The sequence below is a fragment of the Agelaius phoeniceus genome, chromosome 6 (genome assembly GCF_051311805.1).
Source record: "Agelaius phoeniceus isolate bAgePho1 chromosome 6, bAgePho1.hap1, whole genome shotgun sequence".
NCBI lineage: Eukaryota > Metazoa > Chordata > Aves > Passeriformes > Icteridae > Agelaius > Agelaius phoeniceus.
Genome location: NC_135270.1, coordinates 59,751,426 through 59,777,810, shown reverse-complemented (window position 1 = coordinate 59,777,810; position 26,385 = coordinate 59,751,426). Strand labels below are relative to the sequence as shown.

Below are 26,385 nucleotides of genomic sequence, written 5' to 3'. Positions count from 1 at the left end.
TCTTTCTCTTAACCCTGATGGCATCTTCATGGCTGAGTGAGGCAGGAAGAAGTTAATTTCTTTTGATAAGAGGGCAATAAATTCTTTTTCTCTGAAAGATTCAGGTGTCCTGTGGCTGCTATCTCGCTGCAAGTCCTTTCTTTTAAAAAAGTATCTTACATAGCATAGTTTCTATTTTAACATTTTGTTAGAACCTAAAACTATATTTAACACACTACTTAAGAGAATTAATACAGCATTACTTTCTAACACAACACATATACTATTCATTTTAATATTTGTGAAAAACCAATCATAAAATACGCATTTTTCACAGGTTGAAAAATTGGGAAAAATTTCTTCACAGAAAGTGCCGTGCAGTCCCCTTGTCGTGTCCCAGGAAACAGGGACAGGATAAGGGAAAATGGCCTCAAGCTGTCCCATGGGCAGTTTAGGTTGAAAACTTGGGAAAAATTTATTCACAGCAAAGCCTGTGCAGGCTGCCCAGGGAATTGATGGAATCCCCATCCCTGGACGAATTAAAAAACCATGTGGACGTGGCACCTGGGGACACAGTTTAATGGTGCAATGGCTGAACTCGATGACCTTGGGGGGCTTTTCCAGCCTAAATAATTCTATGATTTTCACGATTTCGCTCCAGCGCCAACAGCCCCGGCCGCGCTTCCCCCACCGCCCTCACGCAGGGCCCGCCCCTCCGGCCCCTCATGGCGGCGGCGCCGCGCGGCTCCCGCGGCTGCCCAGGCTGCCCAGGCTGCCGCCGGAGCGGAGCTCAGGGGAGGCCGCCCCGCACCGAGCCCGCCGCCGGCACCGCAGCGCTCCGGGCCGCGCTGGAGCCCTGAAGGATGGGGAGAGAGCGGCGGCACAGCCCTGAGGGAGGCGGCGGGGCGGCGGAGGGGCGGACAGGCGCCGCGGGCAGCCCGGCGCGCCGGGAGCTGGAAGGGCCCGGGAGCGGCGGCTGAGGGAGGCGGAACGGGAGGGAAACGGGGAAGGGAACGGAGGAAGGGAGGGAGAAAGGGAGGCCGGGCCGCGATGCCGCTGTACGAGGGGCTCGGCAGCGGCGGGGAGAAAACCGCCGTGGTGATCGACCTGGGACAGGCCTTCACCAAGTGAGTGCCCCGCACTGAGGCCGGGATTCGGGGGTGTCCGGTCTGGGGAAGGGAAAGGTGCAGGGAGACCTTAGAGCCCTTGCCAGTGCTTAAAGGGCTCCAAGAGAGCTGGAGAGGGATTTTGGACAAGGGGCTGGAGTGACAGGACATGGGGGGATGGCTTCACACTGCCAGAGGACAGGGTTAGATGGGATATTGGGAAAAATAATTCCCTGTGAGGGTGTAGGCCCTGGGACAGGGTGCCCAGAGCAGCTGTGGCTGCCCCATCCCTGAAAGTGTCCAGGACCAGGTTGGAGAGGGCTTGGAGCAATCTGGGATAGTGGAAGGTGTCCCTGCTTGTGTCAGGGGTTGGAATGAGATGGTTTTTAAGTCCTCTTCCCATCCCAACCATTATTCCAAGAATAATTATGTGAGGTTTTCCCCTTTCTGTATTGATCTGTGTGGTGTGGAGCTGGTAATGAACAGCCTACGTTTTGAATGTTGTGTTTTAGATTAAAACAAGACTTAGCTCGAGTGCTGAAGCAGGAATTCTCGCTATTTTTTTAGTATTTCACCTCATGGGTCAAAAGCTTTGTTACCTGGGAATGGGAAGATGGGGACAGGTGATTCCCATGGGTGGCTTTTTGTGGATTCACATTGACAGCTTTTCCCAAGTTCGTGATGCTTGTGAGCTTTTATTCCCTGGGCATTGTTTATCCAATAAAACCCTCTTTTGGAAATACCTTTTCCTTGAATAGTGTGTTTTTAGGATCTGTTTCCAGCCTTCATTCTCCTAGAAGTAATCAAAGCTGAATTGGATCAGAAATGTCTGTTCTGTTCCAAATAAGGCTGAAATTAGCTGAAAGTTCAAGGAAAACTGCCTGTACACACACAAGCATCTGTTTGAGACCAAAGAAGAAAATTAAATTCTGAATTCAAGAAATTCAAAATTCTGTTTCAAGATTGTTTTTTTCTGAAACGATCCAACATGTTGACAAATACCAGAATCAAGCATTAATTGACTTTTTGCATTAAAAGTGCTCCAAGTCCAGCAGCTTTGCAGAAAACTGTAGTTTTCTTCTGAGATTAGTTACTGGGAGTGACAGGGGTGAAACAAATACCAGGCACTGAGACTAAAATAAACCTTGAATTCATTTTGCTTTTAATTTCCTTTCTTCAGTTCATGGTTCTTTTGTGTTTGAGGAAGACCAGGTGGGTTTCTGCAAAGTTTGGTTTGGGGCTGCTGCTGTTTTTATCCTTTTGTTGTGAGATTCAATAAAAAAGATACAAAACCTTTATCTTTTAGTCCATCTTTAAATTTATTTCCATGTGGCTGGATAGGAAAACTGTGTGCAAAAGCCCTCTCTGCAGTAAGAGAATTCCCTAATTCATTATTCTGTGATGGTCCCCAGGCCCAGGGGGTCAAGTGGTGACTTCAAATAATTTAATAAAATCAGCATTTTCTTTCAGGTGTGGGTTTGCAGGAGAAACAGGACCAAGATGCATCATCCCCAGTGAAATCAAGAAACCTGATGTCTCAAAGGTGAACTGTTTTTATGCTGTGTGGTGTGTTGTAGCACAGAAAGAATTTTGCAGATGCTTTTTCTGTCCATCACAAGCCATTTTTCACTGCCTGAATAAAATATTCTGAAAAGTTATTATATTTTTCATTCTTTTAACTGCTACTATTAAAAACTGTGGGTAAGTGCAGGTAAGTGTGATGCCAGTGCTCAGGCCACGTGGAGCTTGTGTTTTAGAGCATTTATTGAGAATAATAATAATAATAATAATAATTATTATTATTATTATTATTATTATTATTATTATTAATAATAATAATAATAATAATAATAATATTATTATATCATGATTAGAATAATAATTCTTTTCATTTAGTAGAGGTTGGAAAACTAATTCTAAGTTGCCTGCATGAAAAATTAGCATTAATTAACTGTGGAATTTAGTTATAAGGTGGGTTTATGTGGTGTTTTAAGGATAAAGAGCAAATCAGGCAGGAGTGAATATTTATATATAATTTCAGATTAAATATCTATGATATATTTTATAGATTTCTTTATATATCGTGTGAATATATGGATATATATACATATATATATACATATACATATATAGACATACATATACATACACATATATATTTATATATTATATATATTTTTTATATTATATATATATATATAAATACATATTTATTGATGTATTTATATATATAAATAATTACTGCCCAGCATTGGAGTTGACTGTGAATGTTTTCCCTTCCCAGCCTGTCAAGGTGGTTCAGTACAACATCAATACAGAGGAGCTGTATTCCTACCTGAAGGAATTTATCCACATGCTGTATTTCAGGTAAGAGACACCTCTCAGTTATCCAGGCATTCCCTGAGCACTGCCAGGCTTGTGAGCAGGGGATGGGCACTGTCTGGTTAGATAAGAAAACTGAGATAAGGCTTTGCAAGGGGCTGCCTGGTGCTGGTGGTGCTGAGATCCAGCTCCTCTCACAAAGAGTTGTGTCCTGCAGCAGCAGTTGCTCTGTAAGAGCAGAAGGTGTTTGATAAATTACCTTGGAGCTGAGGGATTTATAAAGGGCCAGAGAAGGGGAAGGCATTCCCTCAGGAGTTGCATTGATTTTGGTAGGGCTGAAGCTCCTGCCAGTGCAGAACTCTCTCCACAGTGGTTTGGAAGGAGGAATCATTACCTGTGGGATGTTTTTACCTCAGCAATACATCCCTTTATTCTGTTTTTAGTACCCTTAGTGAATAATGAAATTTGGCTTGGTCTTTTCTCTTTGCTTCCAATCCATATTTTTACACAGTGAAAGCCATCACAGGGAAAGCAGGATTTAATTTCTGTGCCTCAGATCTGCTGTGGGCTGGGTTGTTTTCTTCTCCTGTCCTGGACCACCACTTTGTAATTGAAATCAGGACAATTTCATCCTCTTCCACTGAAACCAGAGCATCTCAATATCAGAGTATCATCATTCTCATGTGCTTTATGACACTGGACAAGCCTTTGATGGCTTATTCTTGTATTATTTCATATTGATTTAGAAATGTATAATGAATTCCCTGACTTTCTTTTGGGAAAGCATTGGGGTTTTTAGATTTGTGAAAATCTTTGGGATCTGCTGTAGCAAATGCTATCTAAATGCAAATCTTTAGGATTTTTGAGGAAAATGGAATGTAGGACTGTAGGATAGATCTCATAATAGCTGCTTAAACTTCCCAGTTTTATTTTGCACATCTTGTCTTTTTTTAGGCATCTGCTGGTGAATCCCAGGGACAGGCGTGTTGTGATCATAGAGTCAGTCCTGTGCCCCTCACACTTCAGGGACACCCTCACCAGGGTCCTTTTCAAGCATTTTGAGGTGAGTGTTTGACAGAAATGTGTACATTTGCTCCACTTGCCAGGTAGAATTTTGCTTACAGTCGGTACCAGGTGTGGGAAATAAAAATGGAAATAGTGGCAAAAGAGTGAGAGGCATAAAGAAGAAAATTCAGATGATGGTGTGAGGAAGTAGGGAATGAAGTTGGATTAAAGACCATTTTTGTTCCATTCTGACTCTTCATGAGGCCATAAAGCAGCAGCAGCAGCAATTAACAAGGCTCTGCAAGGTTTCCCTGGCTTGTAGATAATACAGCTCACACTGCACTGTCCCAGACAGATCCAATAATCCCCACTGAGCCCTGCCTGGAGCCAGGATTTATATTTAAACACTTCTTAGTGCCCTGTCAGCAAGTCTCCTGATTTCTGCCACAGTCAATATCTGCCTAGCACATGGCTGAGCTCATTTAGAGAGAAACTTACCTGAAATCAAATATCTGCTCTGCCTAATCAGTCTTTTTGAAGAAAAATTGTGGGGGAAAAAAACCTGTGGCTACCCTGGAGGTGTCCAAGGCCAGGCTGGATGGGGCTTGGAGCAACCTGGGATAGTGGATGGGGTGGCAGGGGTGGCACTGGATGATCCTTGAGGTTCCATCCCACCCAACCAGGCAAGGATTCTGTGAAAGGTCTGAACCTAATTCTTGTTTAGTTGTAGCATGAATGTTTTAGAAGGTGACTCAATACTTCTGTTCAGACAGAAGAAAGTTTAAGGTTGCTTTCTCTAATAAGTAATGAAACCAGTTTCACTGCAGTACTTCTTCACTGTCCTTCCACAGCACAGTTTATCAACTAAACTCAAACTCCTGCATAATTCTTTCTTACTATTGGTAAAATTTTCTGATGACTTCACCTTGCTGAAAGATTTGAGTTGGTTTTTTCCCTAATCCCTTTTGCAGCACTAAAATGTCTCAGCTAAAGCACATCCCATGCAAAATGGTTTGTTGAAAATGGCTCATGTATTCAGTCATATTTTGATGGAGAGACTTTGTAATATGTTAAGAAGCCAGTTAATACTGATGGAAATTTAATTCTCTCTGGTTTCTATTTTTCTACTTGGTGCAAAGAGTGGTTTATTAATACAGGGTCAATATTTTACCTTCTGGCTCTAGGTTAAGGGTCAGTATGGTTCCTGTAAGTGCAGGATTTATTGAAATTTCTCATTTAATTCACACTTCAAAGTGTTCTTTTAATGGAACTGTTGATTTCTAGGAAACTTGATTTATGGAATTCTGGGAGAAGGAGGTAATTCTCATGTAATTTCAACTTGAATTTCCACATTGTTTTTGTGAGAGTGTTTCAAACAGCCTCTTCTGTTTGGGTGCAGCAATGTTTGTCACAAGGCACACTTTTATGGATTTTCTAGCTCTTTTATTCACATCTTCAAGTTTTTACAGCTTTTGAAGTAGCTCTATTTCAGCTTTTTTCATTTTTTCAATAACAATAAGAAACTGGACCTGAGTTTTATAGCCAACACTTGCTTTTCTTGCAATCCATCATTACTGAAGTACCTGGTGTGCACCACAAAGAAGATAGACACAGAATTTGGAATCCTGTTGTATTTGTTCATTAGATTACAACTGGAATAATTCAAAATACAATTGTTTGGGTTTTGCTTTTTAAATACCATTCAGGGAAGGCATTAGTGCTTTGTTTCTTTTTTGTTTCATTTTTCTCCCTTCTGTCAACTTTGCTTTTGGTTTCTGTGTAGGTACCTTCTGTTTTGTTTGCTCCAAGCCACCTGATGTCTCTCCTGACACTGGGGATCAACTCTGCCATGGTGCTGGACTGTGGATATGCAGAAAGCTTGGTGCTGCCTGTATCCTTTCCTTTTCAGGGGGGGCTGTCATGAAACATGAGATTTTTTTAACTAGAAATTAATTTTGGACAAAAGCAGTTAGAAGGTGGCTGATGCAAGGGGTTGTAGACAGGAAAAGGCATTTAATTCCAGCAGACTGAAAACTAATGAAAAGGAGGAGAATTTCCTGAACTTCCTGTAGATCTATGAGGGAATTCCAATCCTGAGTTGCTGGGGTTCCCTTCCCCTGGGAGGAAAGGCCATCCACAAGTAAGTTCATAGTTATTTGTTCCAGGTTACAAATTATTTATTTGTGAAAGTTCCTCTTTGACCATCAGCAAAAACTCCTCTTCTAAATCTTAACTTGCTGTAACATCATCCAATTTTTAGAATTAAAACTGTGCAGCTGTAGCTGATGTGGTAAAAACTGTAGCAATGGGGTGTCCTTAAGTTGATATTTAGAAGGATGTAAGTGCAGGAATGAATCCTGTCCCTGGGGTGTAGCCCAGAGAGCCAGGCTGGGCTCATGGCTGTCTGTCCCCACGCTCCTGTGCTCTGTTTTAGGGAGCTGGAGTATCAGCTGCTGGAGCAGTGCACGGTGGACACAGGACTGGCCAAAGGACAGAGCCTTCCCTCTGTGATGGGTAAGGACTGGGATGGGGCATCTGTGCTGCACAGAGAATAAAATGGGTTTAGGGTTCACTGTGTCTGCTGTGGCTGCTGCATGAGTTCTGCCTTGGCATCCTGGCTCAGGAGCAGGGTGGCCACAGGAGCAGGAGGTTGTTGTTCCCCTGTGCTCAGCACTGCTGAGGCCACACCTGGAGTGCTGTGCCCAGCTCTGGGCCCTCACTTTGGGAAGGACATTGGGACAATGGAACATGTCCAGAGGAGGCAGCAAGGCTGGAGAGGGGCTGGGAGCACAAGCCCTGTGAGGAAGCCCTGAGGGAGCTGGGGGTGCTCAGCCTGGAGAAAAGGAGACTCAGGGCTGCCCTCATCACTCTCACAGCTCCTGAAAGGTGCCTGTGCTCAGCTGGGGCTGGGCTCTTTCTCCAGCAGCACTGACACAGCCAGAGCACACAGCCTCAAGCTGCACCAAGGGAAATACAGGTTGGATAGCAGGGAAAAGTCTTTTACAGAAAGGGAGATAAAGTTCTGGAATGGCTGCCCAGGGAGGTGGTGGAGTCCCCATGCCTGGGTGTGTTTAACAAAGCCTGGATGTGGCACTGGGTGCCAGGGCTGAGTTGAGCTGTTGGGGCTGGGTTGGACTCCATGATCCTGAAGGTCTCTTCCAACCCAGTGATTCTGTCTTTTCAGAAGTGTATTATTTTTATGATAAGCCTCTTCTCACAGCAGTTTTGAATAAAGGCTTTTTGAGATAAAAGTTCTGTAGTAATTTTTCAGTCTGTTTTGAGCAAAGACAAACTTATTTCTGTTCTTAATATCTTTTCTGCTTTGGAAATCTTTGAAAGCTGCTGTCAGAGTGAAAGTTTAATATATTAAATGTAATTCAGTCTTAGAACAAAAGGTGGGGTTTTTTTAAGCAGGAAGAGAATTTAAGAATGAAACTAAGTTTTTTTTTTTTTCTTATTTCAGGTTCAGTCCCAGAAGACATAGTAGAGGATATAAAAGGTAAATTTGTTTGCTTTGTGTAACTCTAGTGTATGAAATTGTGCAGTGGGGTATGATAATGACAAGTCTGCAATATTTTACATTTAGGAATTTATTTCTCTTCTCTGCTGTATTTATTACCTCTTGGATGAACTTGTGTTGTTCTTCCTCTTTGAAAGCAAAACCAAAACCAGGTTTTGAATTCCTGTTTCACTTTAACCTCTGTGTTGTTGAATTGCAACTTTTAGATATATTTGATAGGGCACAGAAAGAGGATTGCACTGTTGTGTAATCTTGTTTATAGATTAACTAGAAAGGCTCAGTTTGCTTTAAAGTCAATTTTTCAAAAAAAAAGACGTATTTATAAAAGACATTTTGGTATGTTCAGGTAGGCAAGAGGAGACAAGAACTACATTGACTACACCAGAAAAAGCAGAGTCTTTCTTTGGCTAGAACTTGGATGAATTCCTGTGTGATTGTTACATTTGCAACAGAGAGAAAAAGATGTGTTTTCCTAGAAAACAGTAACTAGTATGTATCCTCTGGGTCAAATTAGGAACAAATCCACCATCAAATGCAAAATAAATGCAGCTGGTGCTTTATGAAATGGAAGTTTCTTTTCTGATTCCTGGACTTGCACACTTTTTCTGATGAGCTGTGTTTTCTATGCAGTCTTTTGGAACCAGAGACCCCTAGTTCCAAAATGGTTGGAAATTGTTGCTGTCTGTGTTTTGAAGGGTTGTTTCTTTGTGACAGCAGTTTATGGAGAAGATGCTCACCGGTGCCAAATACAATAATTAAGTGTATAATAACAGTGGCAGCTGGGATGCAAATGAGGCTGGGCTCTGTCAGTGTTGTGTGGAAGCAGAAAACCCCTCTGGAATTCTCAGGGTGTTGAAGAGGGGCAGTAAGGAAAATGTTGCATGGCAGGAACTTGTTTAGGAAATGAGCAGTGCCTCATTTGGAGCTGTGGTGCAAAGGCTGCAGTGAAGGCAGGATACAACCCCTGGCACCTTGAGGCACCATTGGGAGCATCCCTCTGAGTGGTTTTAAATCTTGTGTGGTTTGTGTGAGAAAGGACAGGCAGGATTTCCAACAGAATTTTAGTGTCAGCTTTGTTTAACTCGTGATCTAGAGAGCACCTGAACTCTGCTGGAGTGTAGAGGCTGCTTCTCTTTGCATTTATTTGATAATATCTTGGACCAGCAAGGGCCTGCAGTGTGTGTTCTTCTCTAAATTAAGAAAATTACTGTTTTTGCTGCTGATGAAAGGATCCACCAGGGCCTCACTGTGCCCCTCTCTTGCTTCCCCCCTGCACAGTCCGCACTTGCTTTGTCAGTGATCTCCAGCGGGGGCTGAAGATCCAGGCAGCCAAGTTCAACATTGATGGCAGTGCTCAGGTGAGTGGAGGATGAAGCTCTTCCTGCTCTCTCAGGGTGGCTGCAGCCTTTTGGGGCTCTAAAATGATAATGCAAGTTTGCTTTTGTTTGCAGCGTCCCTCACCACCTCCAGACGTGGACTATCCTTTGGATGGAGAAAAGATTCTCCATGTAGTTGGCCCCATCAGGTGAGAAATGCCATGGCAGAGTGTTTGTCATTACAAGGATATATTTCAACTCTAAGAGCACATACATTTTCATAAAATTGGATTTTAATGAGACACTTGCATATGCTTTTAATGCCTCTGAAATGGAAGCTGTGTGCTGGGCACAATGCAAACCTATCAGGGGAGGGGGTGGCTTCTCCAGAGCCCCAAGAGGAGAGGTTGGAGGGATGGGGGAAGAGAAATGAGTATCAAAGCCTGATAATAGGACAGGTTTAGTGATGTGAACAGGGCATTTGAACCTGGACAAAAGAAGGCTCAGAGGAATCTTTCTCACTCTGCAACTCCTGCCAGGAGGATACAAACAGGTGGGGCTTGGGCTCTGCTCCCAGGGAACAAGGGACAGGACAAGAGTCAAGGGTCTCAGGCTGACTTAGAGAGGTTCAGATTGGATATTAGAGAGAATGAAAGGTTGTAAAGCACTGGAACAGGCTGCCCAGGGCAGTGGTGGAGTCACCATCCCTGGAAGTGTTCAAAATACACAAAGTGTGGATGTGGCACCTGGGGATGTGGTTTAGTGATGAACAAGGTGCTGATGCTGGGTTGAGTGCTGAATGTGATGATCTCAGAGCTCTTTTCCAAGGATTCCATGAGTGTCCCAAGGAGTCCACGATTGTCCCCTCCCTGCTGGCACTGCTGGGTGCATGGTCTGTGTGACAGGAGTGACCAAGTGTTGGCCCCAGAGGGCTGCAGGTATCTGCAGCTCTGCTGTGCCCGGGTGCAGCCCAGTGTGGTTCTGCTGCTCACTGACACTCACTCCCTTCCTGTCTGTGCCACAGAGACTCCGTGGTGGAAATCCTCTTTGAACAGGATAATGAGGAGACATCTGTTGCCACTTTGATCTTGGATTCACTGGTTCAGGTATTTTTATGTTAGAAACAGTTTAGGGAATGCCTCCAGGCTTAGACAAGCTGCAGTTAAAAATGACTCAAGACTTTGAGTGCTGCAGGCTGCTGGTTTACCTGTGCTAGAAGAAAAATTAATTTGGACATCTTTATTGCAGGCAGTATATTAAATTTAGTGCAGAATTTTTTCTTGGTGTATACAAATGCTTCACTTCTTATTATATTTAGAAAAAAAATGCATTAGAAAACCACTATAAATGGAAATTTTCATTATGTGGTGGTGTATATATGTTAATTAAAGTTGGCTCCCTGTAGCTATTGATGCCATTTAAATAAGTTTGCTGAGATGCAATTTATTGGAGAGCCATGGACTTGGCTGATATGACAAACATTTCAATTAGAATTCTTTATGAAAACAAATTGTTTTAGAAGTTCTGTGCCTGGAGCCTTCACCTCTGCACCTCCAGGCATTTCTCTTGCATTTCTCTCGTTATGTTGGTTATTTTCCAGCTAAATAGGAGAAAACAGCAATTGGAGGGCATAAAAATGGACTGACTTTCTAAGAGACCTCTGAATGGCTTCAAGCTCAGGCAGCTTGATTTATTTGGGGTTTTTCTGTGTCCCTGTGTGCATTAGTGCCCCATAGACACCAGGAAGCAGCTGGCAGAGAACCTGGTGGTGATCGGGGGCACTGCAATGCTGCCGGGCTTCCTGCACAGGCTCATGGCTGAGATCAGACACCTGGTGGAGAAACCCAAGTACAAGGAAGCTCTGGCCACTAAAACCTTCAGGATTCACACTCCCCCTGCCAAATCCAACTGCGTGGCATGGCTGGGAGGTAAGAATGGGAACAACTGGGAAGCAGGGGTGAAAAAAAACCCTTCCAAGTGGGATTTGTAGTGAATAAAACCTTATATTTTTAGGGTGAGCAAACCAGAACAATTTCTGTGCACCAAATTCTGTGATGCTTTTGTTCCCTGGCTGGCTGCTGTGGGCTGAATCTTCTCACAGCTGGTGTGAATTTGTGGTGCAACTTTCTGGGGGTAAAAATTGCCCTGAACACAGTGGGGTTTGGTTGAAGTGCTTCAAATAAAAACTTTGTTGCAAGAAGTGGGTGAACCAGGCCAGGTTTGCTGTCAGCAGAGAGCTGATGATATCTTGTTTTCAAGGAATTGATGTTACTTTCCAGGGATATAAATGGAAGCAGTTTGGGACTAGCTGGGCTACTGAGAAGGAAAGCAGCAATATCCAATTCATCCCTTTAAATTTAGGGGCAGAGCTGAAATATCCCAGTTGAGATTCTTGCTAGGAAGAAGCAGAAAGAGGAATTCTCTGTGGAATTAATGCAGATTTTTTTTTTTTCTTTGGCAGGAGCAATTTTTGGAGCACTCCAGGACATCCTTGGGAGCCGCTCTGTGTCCAAGGAATATTACAGCCAGACCGGCCGCATTCCTGACTGGTGCTGCCTCAACAACCCCCCTCTGGAAATGATGTTTGATGTTGGGAAAGCACCCCCACCACTGATGAAAAGAGCTTTTTCCACAGAAAAATAAGCACTTAAATTCCACACAAGGATTCTGCCTCATTTCAACTGCATCCATGTGCATTAGGTTTTGGTTTTTGTTCATTAATTTGTGTGTAACACTATTAAATATGAACAGTGTGGGTGTTGTCAGGGTGTAGGCACTAACACTATTTAAAGCCCTGTCCAGTTATAGTTTACAAACCTAACTCTGGCAGCTCCTCTGCTCTTTTGTCTTGTTTTGGAGAAATTCTGTCCCCTCACGAGCTGTTCCCTATTGAGTTGTTCATTATTTATCTGTATAGTAAATGGCATTGCTGAGAGAATTTGGTTTAAGATATTTTCATTTTAAGCATGTTGAGAAGAATGAACAGCACTAGGGAAACATCTATGGGAATTTTTAGTGCCAACTTCTGTATTAAAATATTCCACCCTTGAGTCACATGTGAAGAAATGGTTTGGGACTGTTCAGCAAAGGTAGTGGAACATCATTTCCCTTGTTGTAAGGGTTTTAGCAGAGAACTCTTCTGCTTGTAACCCTCTCATCATGCTGAGCTAAAACCTCTCCCTATGTCTCCTCCAATTTCAGCAGTGTAAGATTATGAATTATTGTAAATTAATTATAAACAAGTTTGAGGTCAAACTTGACTCAGTGGCTACATGGTGATTGAGGTGTAAATCCTACCCTGAGGAGCAATTTTTGTCTCAAATTTGGGATGATAAATATAACATTTTTGGGGTGATGAAGTCTTTTATTGGCACAAACGTGCTTTTTGTGACAGATCTCCCCCTGCTGCCCACCTGCTGTGTGCCTGAAGCACGACTCTGCAAGTCAAACAGATATTTAAAGAAATGCTCTTCTGGTGAACCCTGGCACAGGGAATGTGCTACAGCACTCCAGTAACTCCTGCATGCCTTTGTCAGTGTGTTTTACCTTAACAGGTGCTGTTAGTTTTTATAGCTGTGGGGTGAGGTTGGCGCTTCAGGGATCATCTCCAGGCTGGATAAACAGGCAGAGTCTTGTTGCCAGGCACAGAGGGGTGTACAGGGCATGCAGCCTGAGCTGTGCTGCTCATTTTCAGTCACAATCTGGGTAATTTGGGGTGCAGGTTTTGTTTTACCTCAGTAAGAGCTGAGCCAGAGCTTCCTGAGAGCGGAATTTGCCTTCAGCACAAGTCCCATGGAACTGGGAGCTCTTCCCTGCTCAGTGGGAAAGAGTCAGGAGCTGAAACTCCTACAGAGCCTGTGGTGGTGGTGGTGGTGCAATGATGTCATTTTCCTGAACTGCAGCAGACTGCAGCTGAGGAAATTCAGTATATTCTTATCCCTTCCTTTTCAGGGGTATTTCTGTGCTGCTCTGCGCACGTACCCTGGGACCTCTCCTGGCGTGTTCTGCCACCTCATCCTCCTTCTGCCCACTCACATCTCCTCCTCTGGGGTTTCTGCATCACTGAACAGCCTCAGCTGCTTCTGTTTCACATGGCAGGGACAGAATTCCTAGCTCCCATTTCCTGCTGGGTTAAGTGCAGAGTCCCAGGACCTGCTAAAGCAGATTTTTATTTCATTGAAGGAGTGAGAAACACTCATAATGGCATGCCTGGAAAGCCCTCAGTGATCCCACCCTAAATGTGTAATGGTGTAGAAATGGCTGGGTTTTCACCCTGACTGTTGTAGTTCTGTCCCTGGCACAGCTGTGGGCTCTGTGCATCCTCCCAGCAGACAGACTGACAGTGTCTCTGCCTGGTTTAGCAGGAAGGACAGTGACAGACAAACCCCTGCAGTAATGGGAGGATTTCCCTCTGGGGTTCCTCATTCTGGACTGGATGCCATTCCAGCAGCTTGGTGTTGGCCAATTGCAGACAGCTCCAGGTGAGTCCTGCTGACTGGAGGAGGATTTTGGAATATTCATGAGCCCATTGTGGTCTGCATCAGCAGGAGCTGCTCCCTGGGGGAAGTGGCTTTGTCTCATTCCCTCATCTCCCTTTTCATGGAATCAGATTGTCTCAAGTCAGAAGGGACCTCTAAGGCTCCTGGAGTGCAACTCCCTGCTCCTTGCAGGACTGCATGATGTAAATCCTATGGCTGAGAGCATTGTCCAGATCTTCCTTGAGCACTGGCTGGCTGTCAGCACTTCTCTGGAGCTCCAACACAAACCACAGAATCCCAGAATGGTTTGGGTTGGTAGGGACCTTAAACCTTACCCAGTTCCACCCTTGCCATGGGCAGGGACACCTTCCACTACCCCAGGCTGCTCCAAGCCCCATCTAACCTGGCCTTGGACACTTCCAGGGATGCAGGGGCAGCCCCAGCTTCTGTGGGCACCCTGTGCCAGGGTCTCACACCCTCACAGGGGTGAATTTCCTGCCGTCCTAAACCCCCCAGCTCCCTTCCCATGGGGCTGCTCTCTGGCAGTTCCTGTGTTTTGCCCCATCCCAGATGGAGAATCCCACCCTGGCTCTTGTTACATTTTCTATGGCAGGTGCTTACCCAGCTCTCTGCTTTATCCAGGAATCTCTGTAATTCCTTTCTGTCTGTGAGGGAGCCCAGAGCTTCTACTTGATTAACATCTGTTTCCTGCATTGTTGATTAAAAAAATTCAATGGCATGGGATCCGGTGTTTAGTGGTAACTGCCCAGCTCCTCACGGCTCCAGTTTTGTTATGCACATGTTATTGCTGCATGCAGGTCACTTACAAAAGGTGATTTTCTCAGTGATTTACCGAGGCTTTTCCCCTCAGGAGCCGGCGTTTCCCGCCCGGAACCCTTCGAGAAGCTCAAAACTAATGCGCCCAACGTGGGGCTCGAACCCACGACCCTGGGATTAAGAGTCCCATGCTCTACCGACTGAGCTAGCCGGGCGCTGTGGAAACTTTTTCCGCTACGCACAATTTAACGTAGCTTATAGTGACGTCACCCCGTGAGCGCGGCGCGGCGGCCAATGGGAGCGCGCGTTGCTGGGCGGTGGGCGCGGGACGGGCTGGCAGCGGCGCCGCCATGAGCTCCATCGGCACCGGGGTGAGTGCGGCGTGAGGGGCGGCGGTGCCGGGGCCCCCACGGGCACAGCGCGCCCGCCCGGCCGCCCCCGCCGGCCCCCGTCCCACCCGCGGCCGCACCGGGCCCGCGGCGAGCGCGGCGTGGCGGCTCCGGGGCGCTGCGGGCGGCTGAGTCACTGCGGCCCGGCAGGCCCGGGGAACCGGCGGCGGGGCGGGGCGGGCGCAGGGATAATGCATTGCTTATACCTCTCTATATAATATACATTATACATTTCAAATATATTCCTGTGGTCCATACGTTTAAATTAAGTGGGGGCTTGCAGGGAAGCAGGGGAGGGACTGTGGATCGGGAGCTGCAGTGATGTGGCAAAGAGCAATGCGGGTACACAGTGACACAGGGGAGGGTGAGGTTGGATATTGGGGAGGAATTCACCCCGTGAGGGTGTGGGGCCCTGGCACAGGTGCCCAGAGCAGCTGGGGCTGCCCCTGGAGCCCTGGCAGTGCCCAAGGCCAGGCTGGATGGGGCTCTGAGCATCCTGGGATGGTGGAAGGTGTCCCTGCCCGTGGCAGGGATTGGAACTGGATGATCCTGAGGGTTCCTTCCAACCCAGACCACTCTGGGATTCTGTGAAATGTAAAGGCAGACAAAAGCTCCCGTGGGTTTGGAGTGTTGTGTAACGCTCAGTGATTTCACACCCAGCACTGTGAAATGGCCTCTCCCGGCTTTTAGTCTCTGTTTTCTCCTTTCTGTATCTTATGTGAGAGGTCAGCCTGCTTTGGGGATTTCACACCATTTCTAGCAGTGGCAGTCTTGAATTTTTTTTAATGAGTAGGCTTGATCTGAAAATGCTGTGATATTATGTGGGTTTTTCTTACTGAGAATTGTTTCTTTTTCTTCAGTATGATCTGTCAGCTTCCACGTTTTCTCCAGATGGCAGAGTGTTCCAAGTGGAATATGCTATGAAAGCTGTGGAGAATAGCAGGTAAGATACAAATGTCTGCATCAAATATTTGCTCTTTTGGCCTCTTTTACAGCAGTGCTGTTGGACTAGAGAAACATGAGGGTAAAATTGTGGTGGTGAGATGAGTTCTGATCTAAAAGCCCATTTTAGGGATGTGGATTGAGGCATGCTCAGAACCTTCCTTGTAAATGTGTATCAGCTTCCTGGGGATTCCTCCAGACATGGAGACATCCAGGTGCTGCTGAAGCTGCTCTGGGAGTGTCTCTGCTCCCTGGAGTGTGTGTGAGGGAATGTTGGGAAGGGGAAATCCCAGCTGTGCTTTAGGGGCAGCAGGATGGATTGTCAGGGTCACCCAGGGGTCTGTCTGCTCCAGAGCAGGATTAGAATCACAGGATGATCCTGGATGATTAGAATCATCCCAGGATGATTTTTGGGGTGAAAGGGACCTTAAAGACCATTTTGCACCCTCTTGTTGTCTTCAGTGCTGGAGTTGTAACCAACCTACCTTGGGAGAAATCTTCTGTTTCTTCTGTCTTGGTAATTGTCTGTGAAATATTTTACCTTGTGAGGAACTGACATTTTTCTTGTCTTCCAGTACAGCCATTGGGATAAGATGCAAAGATGGAGTTGTGTTTGGAGTAGAAAAATTAGTCCTGTCCAAGCTTTATGAGGAGGGCTCCAATAAACGCCTCTTCAATGTCGACAGACACGTTGGGATGGTAAGGCACTGCAGAAATTGTAAGGTGACCCCTCAAAAGGATAAATTTATCAGAGAATCAAAAATAAGTAGATTAAGAAAGTAATGTTAATGTGTCTGTGTACAAAGTCAGAAATGTCAGTGGTTTTTACTGTTTTTTGTAATTTATTCTTTTAAACATACATAAGTAAAATCCAGACTTCAAGTAGGAGATTGAGGCCGTTTTAAATTTTTAGGAATGCTTTTCCAGTTGATCCAACTGGTATGTAAATAGAGATACAAGTGTTAAAATGGTACTTTTTTACACAGTTACCAAATAAGGTGTGTTTAGGGAAAACATGCTGCATATGAGGTTTTCTTCTCAACTGTGTGGAAATCACCTGAATTCTTTAAAGATTGGTGTGTGGAGGACAGGCCTGTCCATAGTAGATGTGAGAATGGTGTCAGGGATGGCTGCAGTGTGGGAGGAGCCTGTGAGTACAGGGGATATGCAGCATTGTTTGGGTTGGTGCAGTCCTGGTAAATCAGGGGATGATAATTAACAAAGATAACTTTGATTATTGATGTTCCTAGAGGAAAACTCTATAAATACACGATGATATTGGCACCATCAGAGGCTGGTGGCAGATGGGCAGTGTGGATTGCTCCATGGCAGGGGATGGCTGAGCCCCTGCCAGCTCTGTGTGTGTGTGTGTGTGTGAGCAACTCTGTGTGTGTGTGCTGGCTGTGTGAGCAGCTCTGTGTGTGTGTCTGTGTGTTTATGAGCAGCTGTGTGTGTGTGCTTGCTGTGTGAGCAGCTCTGTGTGTGTGTGTGTGTGTGCTGGCTGTGTGAGCAGCTCTGTGTGTGTGTGTGTGTGTGCTTGCTGTGTGAGCAGCTCTGTGTGTGTGTGTGTGTGTGTGCTGGCTGTGTGAGCAGCTCTGTGTGTGTGTGTGTGTGTGTGCTGGCTGTGTGAGCAGCTCTGTGTGTGTGTGTGTGAGCAACTCTGTGTGTGTGTCTGTGTGTGCTGAGCTGTGCTCTCTCCCTGCAGGCCGTGGCCGGGCTGTGTGTCTGTCTGTGTGTCTGTCTGTGTGTCTGTCTGTGTGTCTGTCTGTGTGTCTGTCTGTGTGTCTGTCTGTGTGTGTGCTGAGCTGTGCTCTCTCCCTGCAGGCCGTGGCCGGGCTCTGTCTGTCTGTGTGTCTGTCTGTCTGTCTGTGTGTGCTGAGCTGTGCTCTCTCCCTGCAGGCCGTGGCCGGGCTGTGTGTCTGTCTGTGTGTCTGTCTGTCTGTGCTGAGCTGTGCTCTCTCCCTGCAGGCCGTGGCCGGGCTCTGTCTGTGTGTCTGGCTGTGTGTCTGTGCTGAGCTGTGCTCTCTCCCTGCAGGCCGTGGCCGGGCTCTGTCTGTGTGTGTGTGCTGTGGGTCTGTCTGTCTGTGTGTCTGTCTGTCTGTGCTGAGCTGTGCTCTCTCCCTGCAGGCCGTGGCCGGGCTCTGTCTGTCTGTCTGTCTGTCTGTGTGTCTGTCTGTCTGTGTGTCTGTGCTGAGCTGTGCTCTCTCCCTGCAGGCCGTGGCCAGGCTCTGTCTGTCTGTGTGTGTGTGCTGTGGGTCTGTCTGTCTGTCTGTCTGTCTGTCCGTGTGCTGAGCTGTGCTCTCTCCCTGCAGGCCGTGGCCGGGCTCTGTCTGTCTGTGTGTGTGTCTGTCTGTCTGTCTGTCTGTGTGTGCTGAGCTGTGCTCTCTCCCTGCAGGCCGTGGCCGGGCTCTGTCTGTGTGTGTGTCTGTCTGTGTGTCTGTCTGTCTGTGCTGAGCTGTGCTCTCTCCCTGCAGGCCGTGGCCGGGCTCTGTCTGTCTGTGTGTCTGTCTGTGTGTCTGTCTGTCTGTCTGTGTGCTGAGCTGTGCTCTCTCCCTGCAGGCCGTGGCCGGGCTCTGTCTGTGTGTGTGTGTGTCTGTCTGTCTGTGTGTCTGTGTGTGCTGAGCTGTGCTCTCTCCCTGCAGGCCGTGGCCGGGCTGTGTGTCTGTCTGTGTGTCTGTCTGTGTGTCTGTCTGTGTGTGCTGAGCTGTGCTCTCTCCCTGCAGGCCGTGGCCGGGCTCTGTCTGTGTGTCTGTCTGTCTGTCTGTGTGTCTGTCTGTCTGTGTGTCTGTGCTGAGCTGTGCTCTCTCCCTGCAGGCCGTGGCCGGGCTCCTGGCTGACGCGCGCTCCTTGGCAGACATTGCCCGTGAAGAGGCTTCCAACTTCAGGTCTAACTATGGCTATGACATCCCCCTGAAGGTAAGAGAGCAGCTCTCAGGGCTTTTGCCTTTTATTCTTGACATAAGAATGAAATTTTATTCCTTGTTTTATTTTTCCTTTTTGCACACAGCATCTTGCAGACAGAGTGGCCATGTATGTGCATGCCTACACCCTGTACAGTGCTGTCAGGCCTTTTGGCTGCAGGTGAGTCTTGCAGACACACTCTATTTGTAGATATATTTTGGTTCACAGTTGCTGGAACTGCTTCAGTTGTCTTGAGTTTTTTTTGGAACCTGGAATTAGTAACCTACAGTTCATCTCCTAAAGAATCCCTTCCCCTTTCTTTTTGTGTATGTCTGACACCTCAGGTGAGGAATTTGTATTCCCATAAGGCTCTGCCTTCTACAGAGCTGGTTATTTGCCCCAGGTTTTTAAAGTGTGAGGGTTTGTGCCATTCAGTCTATGCTGGTGAAAGCAGAACTTCCCTGTGCAGTCACCCTGCTTGCCCTGACACCCAAAGAGCAGGTTACAGCTCCTGTGTGATTCTGGTGCAAAGGGGCTGATAAAAGATCTGCTGCCAGGTTCCTGATCAGTAAAAGGCTTCTGGCAACGTGCAGGTGCTCTTGTGAGGCAAATTGCTCAACAGAGCGTAGCAGGACAGGAGGAGTTCTGCTCCAGGAAGGGTGTAGGAAACCCAAACTAATCTCTCTACTTCTGTGTGTGTTGGTACAAGGAAAGGTTTTTAATTTCTCTTTTCTCCTCCAGTTTCATGTTGGGGTCCTATGATAGTGATGATGGTGCACAACTGTACATGATTGATCCATCAGGAGTTTCATACGTGAGTGTGTCAAAAATATTTCTATCTTAGCTTAAGTTCCTCTTTTAAAAGTTTCTAGTTGGGAAAACAGTGAGTGTTGGTCCAAAAGAGCTGCTGTTGTTTTCTCCTTTTGCCTGGGAAGATCTCTGCTGAATCACTGCTGAATCACTGCTGCCCCTTTGCAATCCTTGTTAAACAAACATTGTGTATTTCTTACAAGTGCAGTCTGAGAAATGAGTTTAAAGCTTGTCTGTCAGAAATTGGGAGTTCATCCACATGGCTGTGTCCAGTGAAAACCCCATGCACTGCTCCAGAAAGGCAAGAATTGCAGTGATACCCTCTTCTCTAAATACTTCAGCAGCAAACCAAAGCAAAATAGAATTGTTTGTTAGTGCTGCAATTTCAGCTGTTTGTCACACACAGGTCAATGCACACTCATACTGCTGCATTTCTTAACATTTTCTTGCAGTATATCCAGTACCATGGCTGTTGAAAGGAATAGAAATGCTTAATTTTTGTATTTAGACTTCAGATACATTTGCACAGTAGGTGGGTTTAGCTTGGGGTTTGCTTGGATCCTGTAGAACTTCTGTCTTCAAACTAATTAGAGTTTATTCTTCCATTTTTTGTAATAGCAATTAAAAAATCTATTACAACATTTTGAGCTGATAAATTTCTGTCCAGGAATTACTAGACAATTTCTGTCAGTAGTGGTGGTACTGATGTAGTAATTGGGCTCTATTCAACAACTTGGGGATGTGCCCCAAGAGAGAACAATACCAAGGTTTTTTGGCCTCTCATTATGAGTAAGGTGGGGTTGTCATGTAAGTGACAGCAAGAGCTGTAAAGGGTCTGGTATTTAAATACACTTTAATACTGTTTCTTTTTTTTTTTTTTTTTTTTTAGGGTTATTGGGGTTGTGCCATTGGTAAAGCCAGGCAGGCTGCAAAAACAGAGATAGAAAAACTTCAGGTATGGTGTAACAGTGTTGTGCTGTCTCAAGACAAATATTTCTGGCTTATCATGTTGCCTTTTGGGTGCCTGAAATACATAAAATGCAGGAGAAGCAGGTGAAATATATCCTGGTACGTTTGCCAGTGAGCCAAGTAAGTGAGTGAATATAAAAGTATCAATGTGTTTTTAATTCTGAGTGAAAACCTAGGGCAGCATTGTGCAGGGTACTGTATCTATTTTTCCCAAAGGTTTGAGATGATTCTTCTGTTTAACAAGTTCACAAAGGCTGCTCTTGCTATGGACAAACTGATCTGTGGAGAGAAGACAACCAAACAGTACTGAGGTATCCCTTTAGCTGATTGAAATGATGGTAGAATCCTGAAAGATTTCCACCTTCCTCATGTGTTTTAATATCTGACACCCTTGGGGACAGCATGGAACCAAATCCTTCTCCTGGTCTGTCTCATGCACTTATGTGATACTCTGATATAAATGTATCTTATTTTGGTCTGCAGAGGGATGTCACAGCTGTTCATGGAAAGGTTCAGGGTTTATATCATTGTTATAATTTTAAGAATAGCCTATTTATGCTGCTTTAGCACCATGACTGAAAAATTACAGGAAAAATGAGAATGTTCTAGACTTGATTCACTCAGTTTTGAATACCAAATTAAAGGTAAGAAGCCCACATGATCATTTGATCTTTATACTGGAATTGTGGCACCTGGGAAATCATCATTTCAGTTCCTGTGTGTGCACATTGGCAAAAGACAGTGCTGTGTTGGGTAACACACAATTTACTCCAAACAGTTCATTTTCTATCATTTTCTAAGTTGCAAAAATCTCTGCAATGCTGAAATTTTCCAAAACTTCTGCAGTTACTGATGTGAATTCCTGGAACTTGACAGCAGAGCTGTAAATGCACACCTGAACAGAGGTGTGGCACAGGGCCCAGCTGAGCTGTTCATTTAGGGGGGTCCCCAATAATGAAGTGTGGGATCCTGTCCCAGCTCTGTGGGCTCAGTCCAGCCCCACCTGCCCATAACTTCTCTTCACTGTGGACTGGGCAGGTTTTCAGGTCACAGCTGATTTTAACAAGGTGAATTTGTCAAAGCTAAGATGGAAAAACCAGAAGTACAGAAGGTTTTGTGGGATGATCCAGCTGATGGTCAGCTAAGATTTGTTTGTTGGAAGAGATGATGCAGGTGGAAAGGGAGAGGCAAGCAGGGAGTCAGGACTTTATCCCTGCCGTGGGGGACTGCAGAGCAGCTCTGCTGGGGAGGATACAGTCTGTGAAACTGAGGGGGCAAGAAGAAAACCCTGCATTGATCACATCCTTTGCATTTTATGTCTGTAAACTCAGCTGTGGGAAAACTTGTAGTTATGTGGAGACTGCTTTCATCTCTTCATCTCCTGCAGCTCTGATACTAATACAGCTTTTTGATACATGGACAAGATCATGATTAGCTCCTGGGATAAAACTGTTCACATTGTTTGCTCTCATTGTCTGAAGAATTAACATAACTGGGGTGGGAAAAGGATAATGGCAGAAATGAATTGACTTCAGTTTTCTTTTTTGTAAATATGCATGACAGTAGTAGAGCTTTGGGTTTCCTGTTTGACTGCTCACTTTATATGCATGAATACACATCACCATTTAAATGTTTGTGTGACCCAAGTTACATTTCTGTTCTGGGTTGAGTGTCACAAAGGCAGTGGGTCTCTGTTTAGGGAACTTCTCCAGATGGGATTGTGATGGCACATTTGTCTAACCAGGCCTGGGCATTTCTTCTGTGCCTGTTGCTTCACCCCAGAAAGGGCTGTGACACTCCACATGAACTCTTGTCATCTTAATCCCTTCACCAGTGCCTTACAACAACCTGCCATATGAAGGGTTTGAAAATGTTTTGTGAATTGGAAGAGATGGTAAATTGCATTAATGAAATATAGGAAAATATATTACTGCTTCATAGGCCAGAAAAGTTGATCTATAAAACACAAGTTTATTATGTCCTGGAAATTTGCAGCAGCCTTTGTTCTGATGAACTGTGAAGCTGCCAAAAGACTGTGATATAACTGAGAAAATGTGAAATGAGATGCTGATGCCTTGCTCAGGCAGGCAGTTGGTTGTTAAACAATATTCTCCTCTTGGGGCATTACTTAAAACCCAGAATTACCTGCATAAAATGTTGGTAAGACCAAAAGTATTCCTATAGTGCCTAGAAGGAATACCACTATTCCATGTGGATATATGGTGCCTCTCCCATGTGGTAATTTTGGATCAGTTGAGCATAAAGCATCTAGGAACAAGTCAAGCTTTTAGCATGCCAGCATCACCAGTGTAGCTTCTCAGATTTCAGCTGCTGGGTGTTTTAAACTGGGGAATTTCCAAGTAGTATTTTTTCCTAGAATCTTTCAATTGTAAGATTCTTCCCTGGAAGAATGACTTGCATAGAGCAGGCTGGAAGATACACTGTAGAGAAGAAATGTGGTTCTGGCCTTTTCTTTTACTGTTCCTTTGACTACTGAACATGAAAAAAAGCTCATCAGGCACATGCACAGCCTCTCTTGTTCTGGCCCTGTGGAAGATTTATATTCTCTTAGTAGAACTCTTCTATCTGTGTGTCTTTTGCCTACAGATGAAGGAAATGACCTGCCGTGACGTTGTTAAAGAAGTTGCAAAAATGTAAGTCTGCAACCTGTTTTTCCAATTTGACAAAAATCCAGCCTGCTGAGCTTGCTTTGGTTTCAAACTGAGGCTGTTCCTTTTAAATTGGGTGTTGTGTGTTAAACTGTCTGACTCTAATCCCTGGTTTTATAATATTTAAACCAAGTGACAGATGAAGGGAACCTTCTTGGTGTGCTGCTTCTGAAGTAGGAGTTGTTTGAACAATGACCTGGTGCTTCAGAGAGAAGCTGCCCACAAATGATGCTGAGATCTTGGACCCAGCCTAGGAAAAAAAAAAGACTCAAATGTTTGGGAAAGAAGCAAAGTAGAACTTCTTTAAAGGAATATATTCAGTATAGCTGTATTATTATTAGACATTTAAAAATAATTTATAATAATGAAAATACTTCTGTTCTAGTTCTGCTTCAGCTCAAACTCAGCAGCAGCTCTGCACAGGGCTCAGTTTTTCAGCTCAAATTCAGCTCCTTATTAGCATTGAGCAAGACAGCAAAGATTTTAATAACTTTTAAACCTAAAATAGCAGGCACAGTCCAGAGCAGTGATTTCTTCAGGAGCTTGTGAAAGTGTACACTTTGTTGCAAAAGGTTTGTAAGCAGCTGAAACGTGAGAAAGGCCTGGAGATGACCTCAGCTAGCAGACAGGAGGGTCTGTAAGCACAGAGGGGCATTTCCTGGACACCAGCATTCACTTCAGTCTTTATATTATTTTCACTGGAATTGTGCTGCTGAAGGTGTCCTGCCTTCCTCCACTATCTCCAAGGTTTCCACATTGGACAGGAATTGCTGGTATTTTTCAACTTCTGACTTTCTGAAGCAAACTAAGAAATACAAAATAGAGGCTTCTTAAACAGTGGAGCCTGTTATTGTGAGTCCTGCTGTTTGGAGTGTCTCAGCCCAGGATTGTTCCAGTTTGTTTGCATGTTCTGCCACAGGATGGATCAAATCAGTTTTGTTATTGCAGTGTTAACATTTCTATCCCACAGCAGTGATTTCACTGGTCTGGGTGGCACTGTGTATGCTCTGATACCACTTGGAGTTTAAATTCCCATTTCCATGTTTGCCATAAGCACTACATTGGAAACCTTCAGTACAGACTTCTGATTAGACACAAAATACTGGCTCTAATTTGGGATTTAGGGTTAAGTGTAGAGTGCAGTAAGGTTTACAGGGGAAATGCAGGACACTCCAAGCTGCTTTATAACTGGTCTAGCAGAAGCAGGCAGTGATGATGCAGCCTTGGTCCTGCAGTATCTAAATCTTAATATTTGTTCCAGTTAGGGCAACTTGAACATCTCATGTTGCTGTAATGATTTAAGGTGTTGTTACATTAGCAGTTAAGCCTGGAAAATTCTCTGATGGTTTTTGGTTGGGGAGGAGGCACAGGGAGAGCTTCTATTAATCATGAGATTACTTGAACAGAAGAAATCTGTGACAGGAACAAAGTATATTTAGCCTTTTGGTCAGTCTGTTCTAATGTGTTCTTTGTCTGTTCCTTTCAGAATCTACATAGTTCACGATGAAGTAAAGGATAAAGCTTTTGAGCTGGAACTCAGCTGGGTTGGAGAAAGTAATGCATTTCTGTAATTTCTATAAACACTCCAGAAAATTTATAACTTTTTGTAACTAAAGCAAAAAACATTGCTTCTTAAATTCACTCTGTAAGTCAGGGTCCTTGTGTGAATTATAATTAGGACATATTCTTTTTCTTGGCAGTAACCAATGGAAAACATGAAATTGTTCCCAAAGACATCAGAGAAGAAGCAGAAAAATATGCCAAGGTAAGTTATGACTTCGGTGGCTGAGCTGCTTGGAAAATGTATCATCCCAGCACACATGCCCTCAGTGGGAGCTGGGGTTACTGGGAGGGACAGGAGAGAGGGCTACAGTGTAACCAGGGGTGGTTCTGCTCTCAGTGTAACCCAACACCAGGGGTGGTTCTGTTCTCAGTGTAACCCAGGGATGGTTCTGCTCTCAGTGTAACCAGGGGTGGTTCTGCTCTCAGTGTAACCAGGGATGGTTCTGCTCTCAGTGTAACCAGGGGTGGTTCTGCTCTCAGTGTAACCCAGGGATGGTTCTGCTCTCAGTGTAACCAGGGGTGGCTCTGCTCTCAGTGTAACCCAGGGGTGGTTCTGCTCTCAGTGTAACCCAGGCATGGTTCTGCTCTCAGTGTAACCAGGGATGGTTCTGCTCTCAGTGTAACCCAGGGATGGTTCTGCTCTCAGTGTAACCAGGGGTGGTTCTGCTCTCAGTGTAACCCAGGGGTGGCTCTGCTCTCAGTGTAACCAGGGGTGGTTCTGCTCTCAGTGTAACCCAGGGATGGTTCTGCTCTCAGTGTAACCAGGGATGGTTCTGCTCTCAGTGTAACCCAGGGATGGTTCTGCTCTCAGTGTAACCCAGGGATGGTTCTGCTCTCAGTGTAACCAGGGATGGTTCTGCTCTCTCTCAGTGTAACCAGGGATGGTTCTGCTCTCAGTGTAACCCAGGGATGGCTCTGCTCTCTCTCAGTGTAACCCAGGGATGGTTCTGCTCTCAGTGTAACCCAGGGATGGTTCTGCTCTCTCTCAGGGTAACCCAGGGATGGTTCTGCTCTCAGTGTAACCAGGGATGGTTCTGCTCTCAGTGTAAAACCCAGGGATGGCTCTGCTCTCTCTCAGTGTAACCCAGGGATGTTCTGCTCTCAGTGTAACCCAGGGATGGTTCTGCTCTCTCTCAGTGTAACCCAGGGATGGTTCTGCTCTCACGAACTGTTAATTCAGAGCCTGCCACGAGTGGGGTCTTTCTCCTGCAAAAGTCAATGTACTGATGGGAACTGTCCTGCTGCCTACAAGGGTTTGGGCACTGTGAGAGGGGTGTGAAGCTGCAGCAAACTCATTTTGTTTATTGCAGGCTGAATGATAAAACAACTGTTAGACTATAATTATACTTTCTTTTTTTAAACAGGAATCTTTGAAAGAGGAAGATGAGTCAGATGATGACAATATGTAACACATTGTTACTCCAAAACAAGTCCAACTTTTCCTATCTTAGGCCAGGTTTGTTTATAATGCATTATGCATGGGATGCTGTTGTGTTCTTGTTGGAAGAAACCAACTGACCAACTTGCACTAATAAATTTTCCATTTTACTGTCTGTTAGCTTTTATTTCAAAATGTATAGGCCAGCAACTGTATCTAAGGAGACATTAAAAAGGAAAGACATTATCAGGCTGCTGTTGC

The 26,385-nt window shown here is 45.1% G+C and overlaps 2 protein-coding genes and 1 non-coding gene across 3 annotated transcripts; 2 read left to right on the top strand and 1 right to left on the bottom strand.

Moving 5' to 3' along the window:
- The first annotated feature begins 952 nt into the window (after positions 1 to 952).
- On the top strand, positions 953 to 12,298 carry ACTR10 (actin related protein 10). Its single transcript, XM_054635546.2, has 13 exons — positions 953 to 1,106; positions 2,556 to 2,628; positions 3,370 to 3,452; positions 4,362 to 4,470; positions 6,196 to 6,303; positions 6,485 to 6,552; positions 6,847 to 6,926; positions 7,876 to 7,911; positions 9,211 to 9,290; positions 9,384 to 9,457; positions 10,273 to 10,354; positions 10,975 to 11,176; positions 11,710 to 12,298. The coding sequence occupies exons 1-13, from the start codon at positions 1,030 to 1,032 to the stop codon at positions 11,889 to 11,891; spliced, it is 1,254 nt and encodes a 417-aa protein (XP_054491521.1). The 5' UTR covers positions 953 to 1,029; the 3' UTR covers positions 11,892 to 12,298.
- A 2,347-nt stretch (positions 12,299 to 14,645) lies between these two features.
- On the bottom strand, positions 14,646 to 14,718 carry TRNAK-CUU (transfer RNA lysine (anticodon CUU)). The gene has a single exon. It is a non-coding gene; the product is annotated as a tRNA-Lys (tRNA).
- A 58-nt stretch (positions 14,719 to 14,776) lies between these two features.
- PSMA3 (proteasome 20S subunit alpha 3) lies at positions 14,777 to 26,299 on the top strand. Its single transcript, XM_054635538.2, has 11 exons — positions 14,777 to 14,874; positions 15,753 to 15,835; positions 16,410 to 16,533; positions 18,649 to 18,750; positions 18,842 to 18,915; positions 19,477 to 19,549; positions 20,435 to 20,500; positions 23,122 to 23,168; positions 24,670 to 24,737; positions 24,884 to 24,948; positions 26,111 to 26,299. Exons 1-11 carry the CDS (start codon positions 14,854 to 14,856, stop codon positions 26,153 to 26,155), a joined length of 768 nt encoding a protein of 255 aa, XP_054491513.1. The 5' UTR covers positions 14,777 to 14,853; the 3' UTR covers positions 26,156 to 26,299.
- The last annotated feature ends 86 nt before the right edge of the window (positions 26,300 to 26,385 follow it).

Coding starts and splice junctions, on each gene's coding strand:
- ACTR10 (XM_054635546.2), top strand. CDS start 1,030: ATGCCGCTGTACGAGGGGCTCGGCAGCGGCGGGGAGAAAACCGCCGTG. Junction 7,912..9,210: donor CATAGTAGAGGATATAAAAG/GTAAATTTGTTT, acceptor CCCCCTGCACAG/TCCGCACTTGCTTTGTCAGT. Junction 11,177..11,709: donor CTGCGTGGCATGGCTGGGAG/GTAAGAATGGGA, acceptor TTTCTTTGGCAG/GAGCAATTTTTGGAGCACTC.
- PSMA3 (XM_054635538.2), top strand. CDS start 14,854: ATGAGCTCCATCGGCACCGGG. Junction 19,550..20,434: donor ATCCATCAGGAGTTTCATAC/GTGAGTGTGTCA, acceptor TTTTTTTTTTAG/GGTTATTGGGGTTGTGCCAT. Junction 20,501..23,121: donor CAGAGATAGAAAAACTTCAG/GTATGGTGTAAC, acceptor TTTTGCCTACAG/ATGAAGGAAATGACCTGCCG.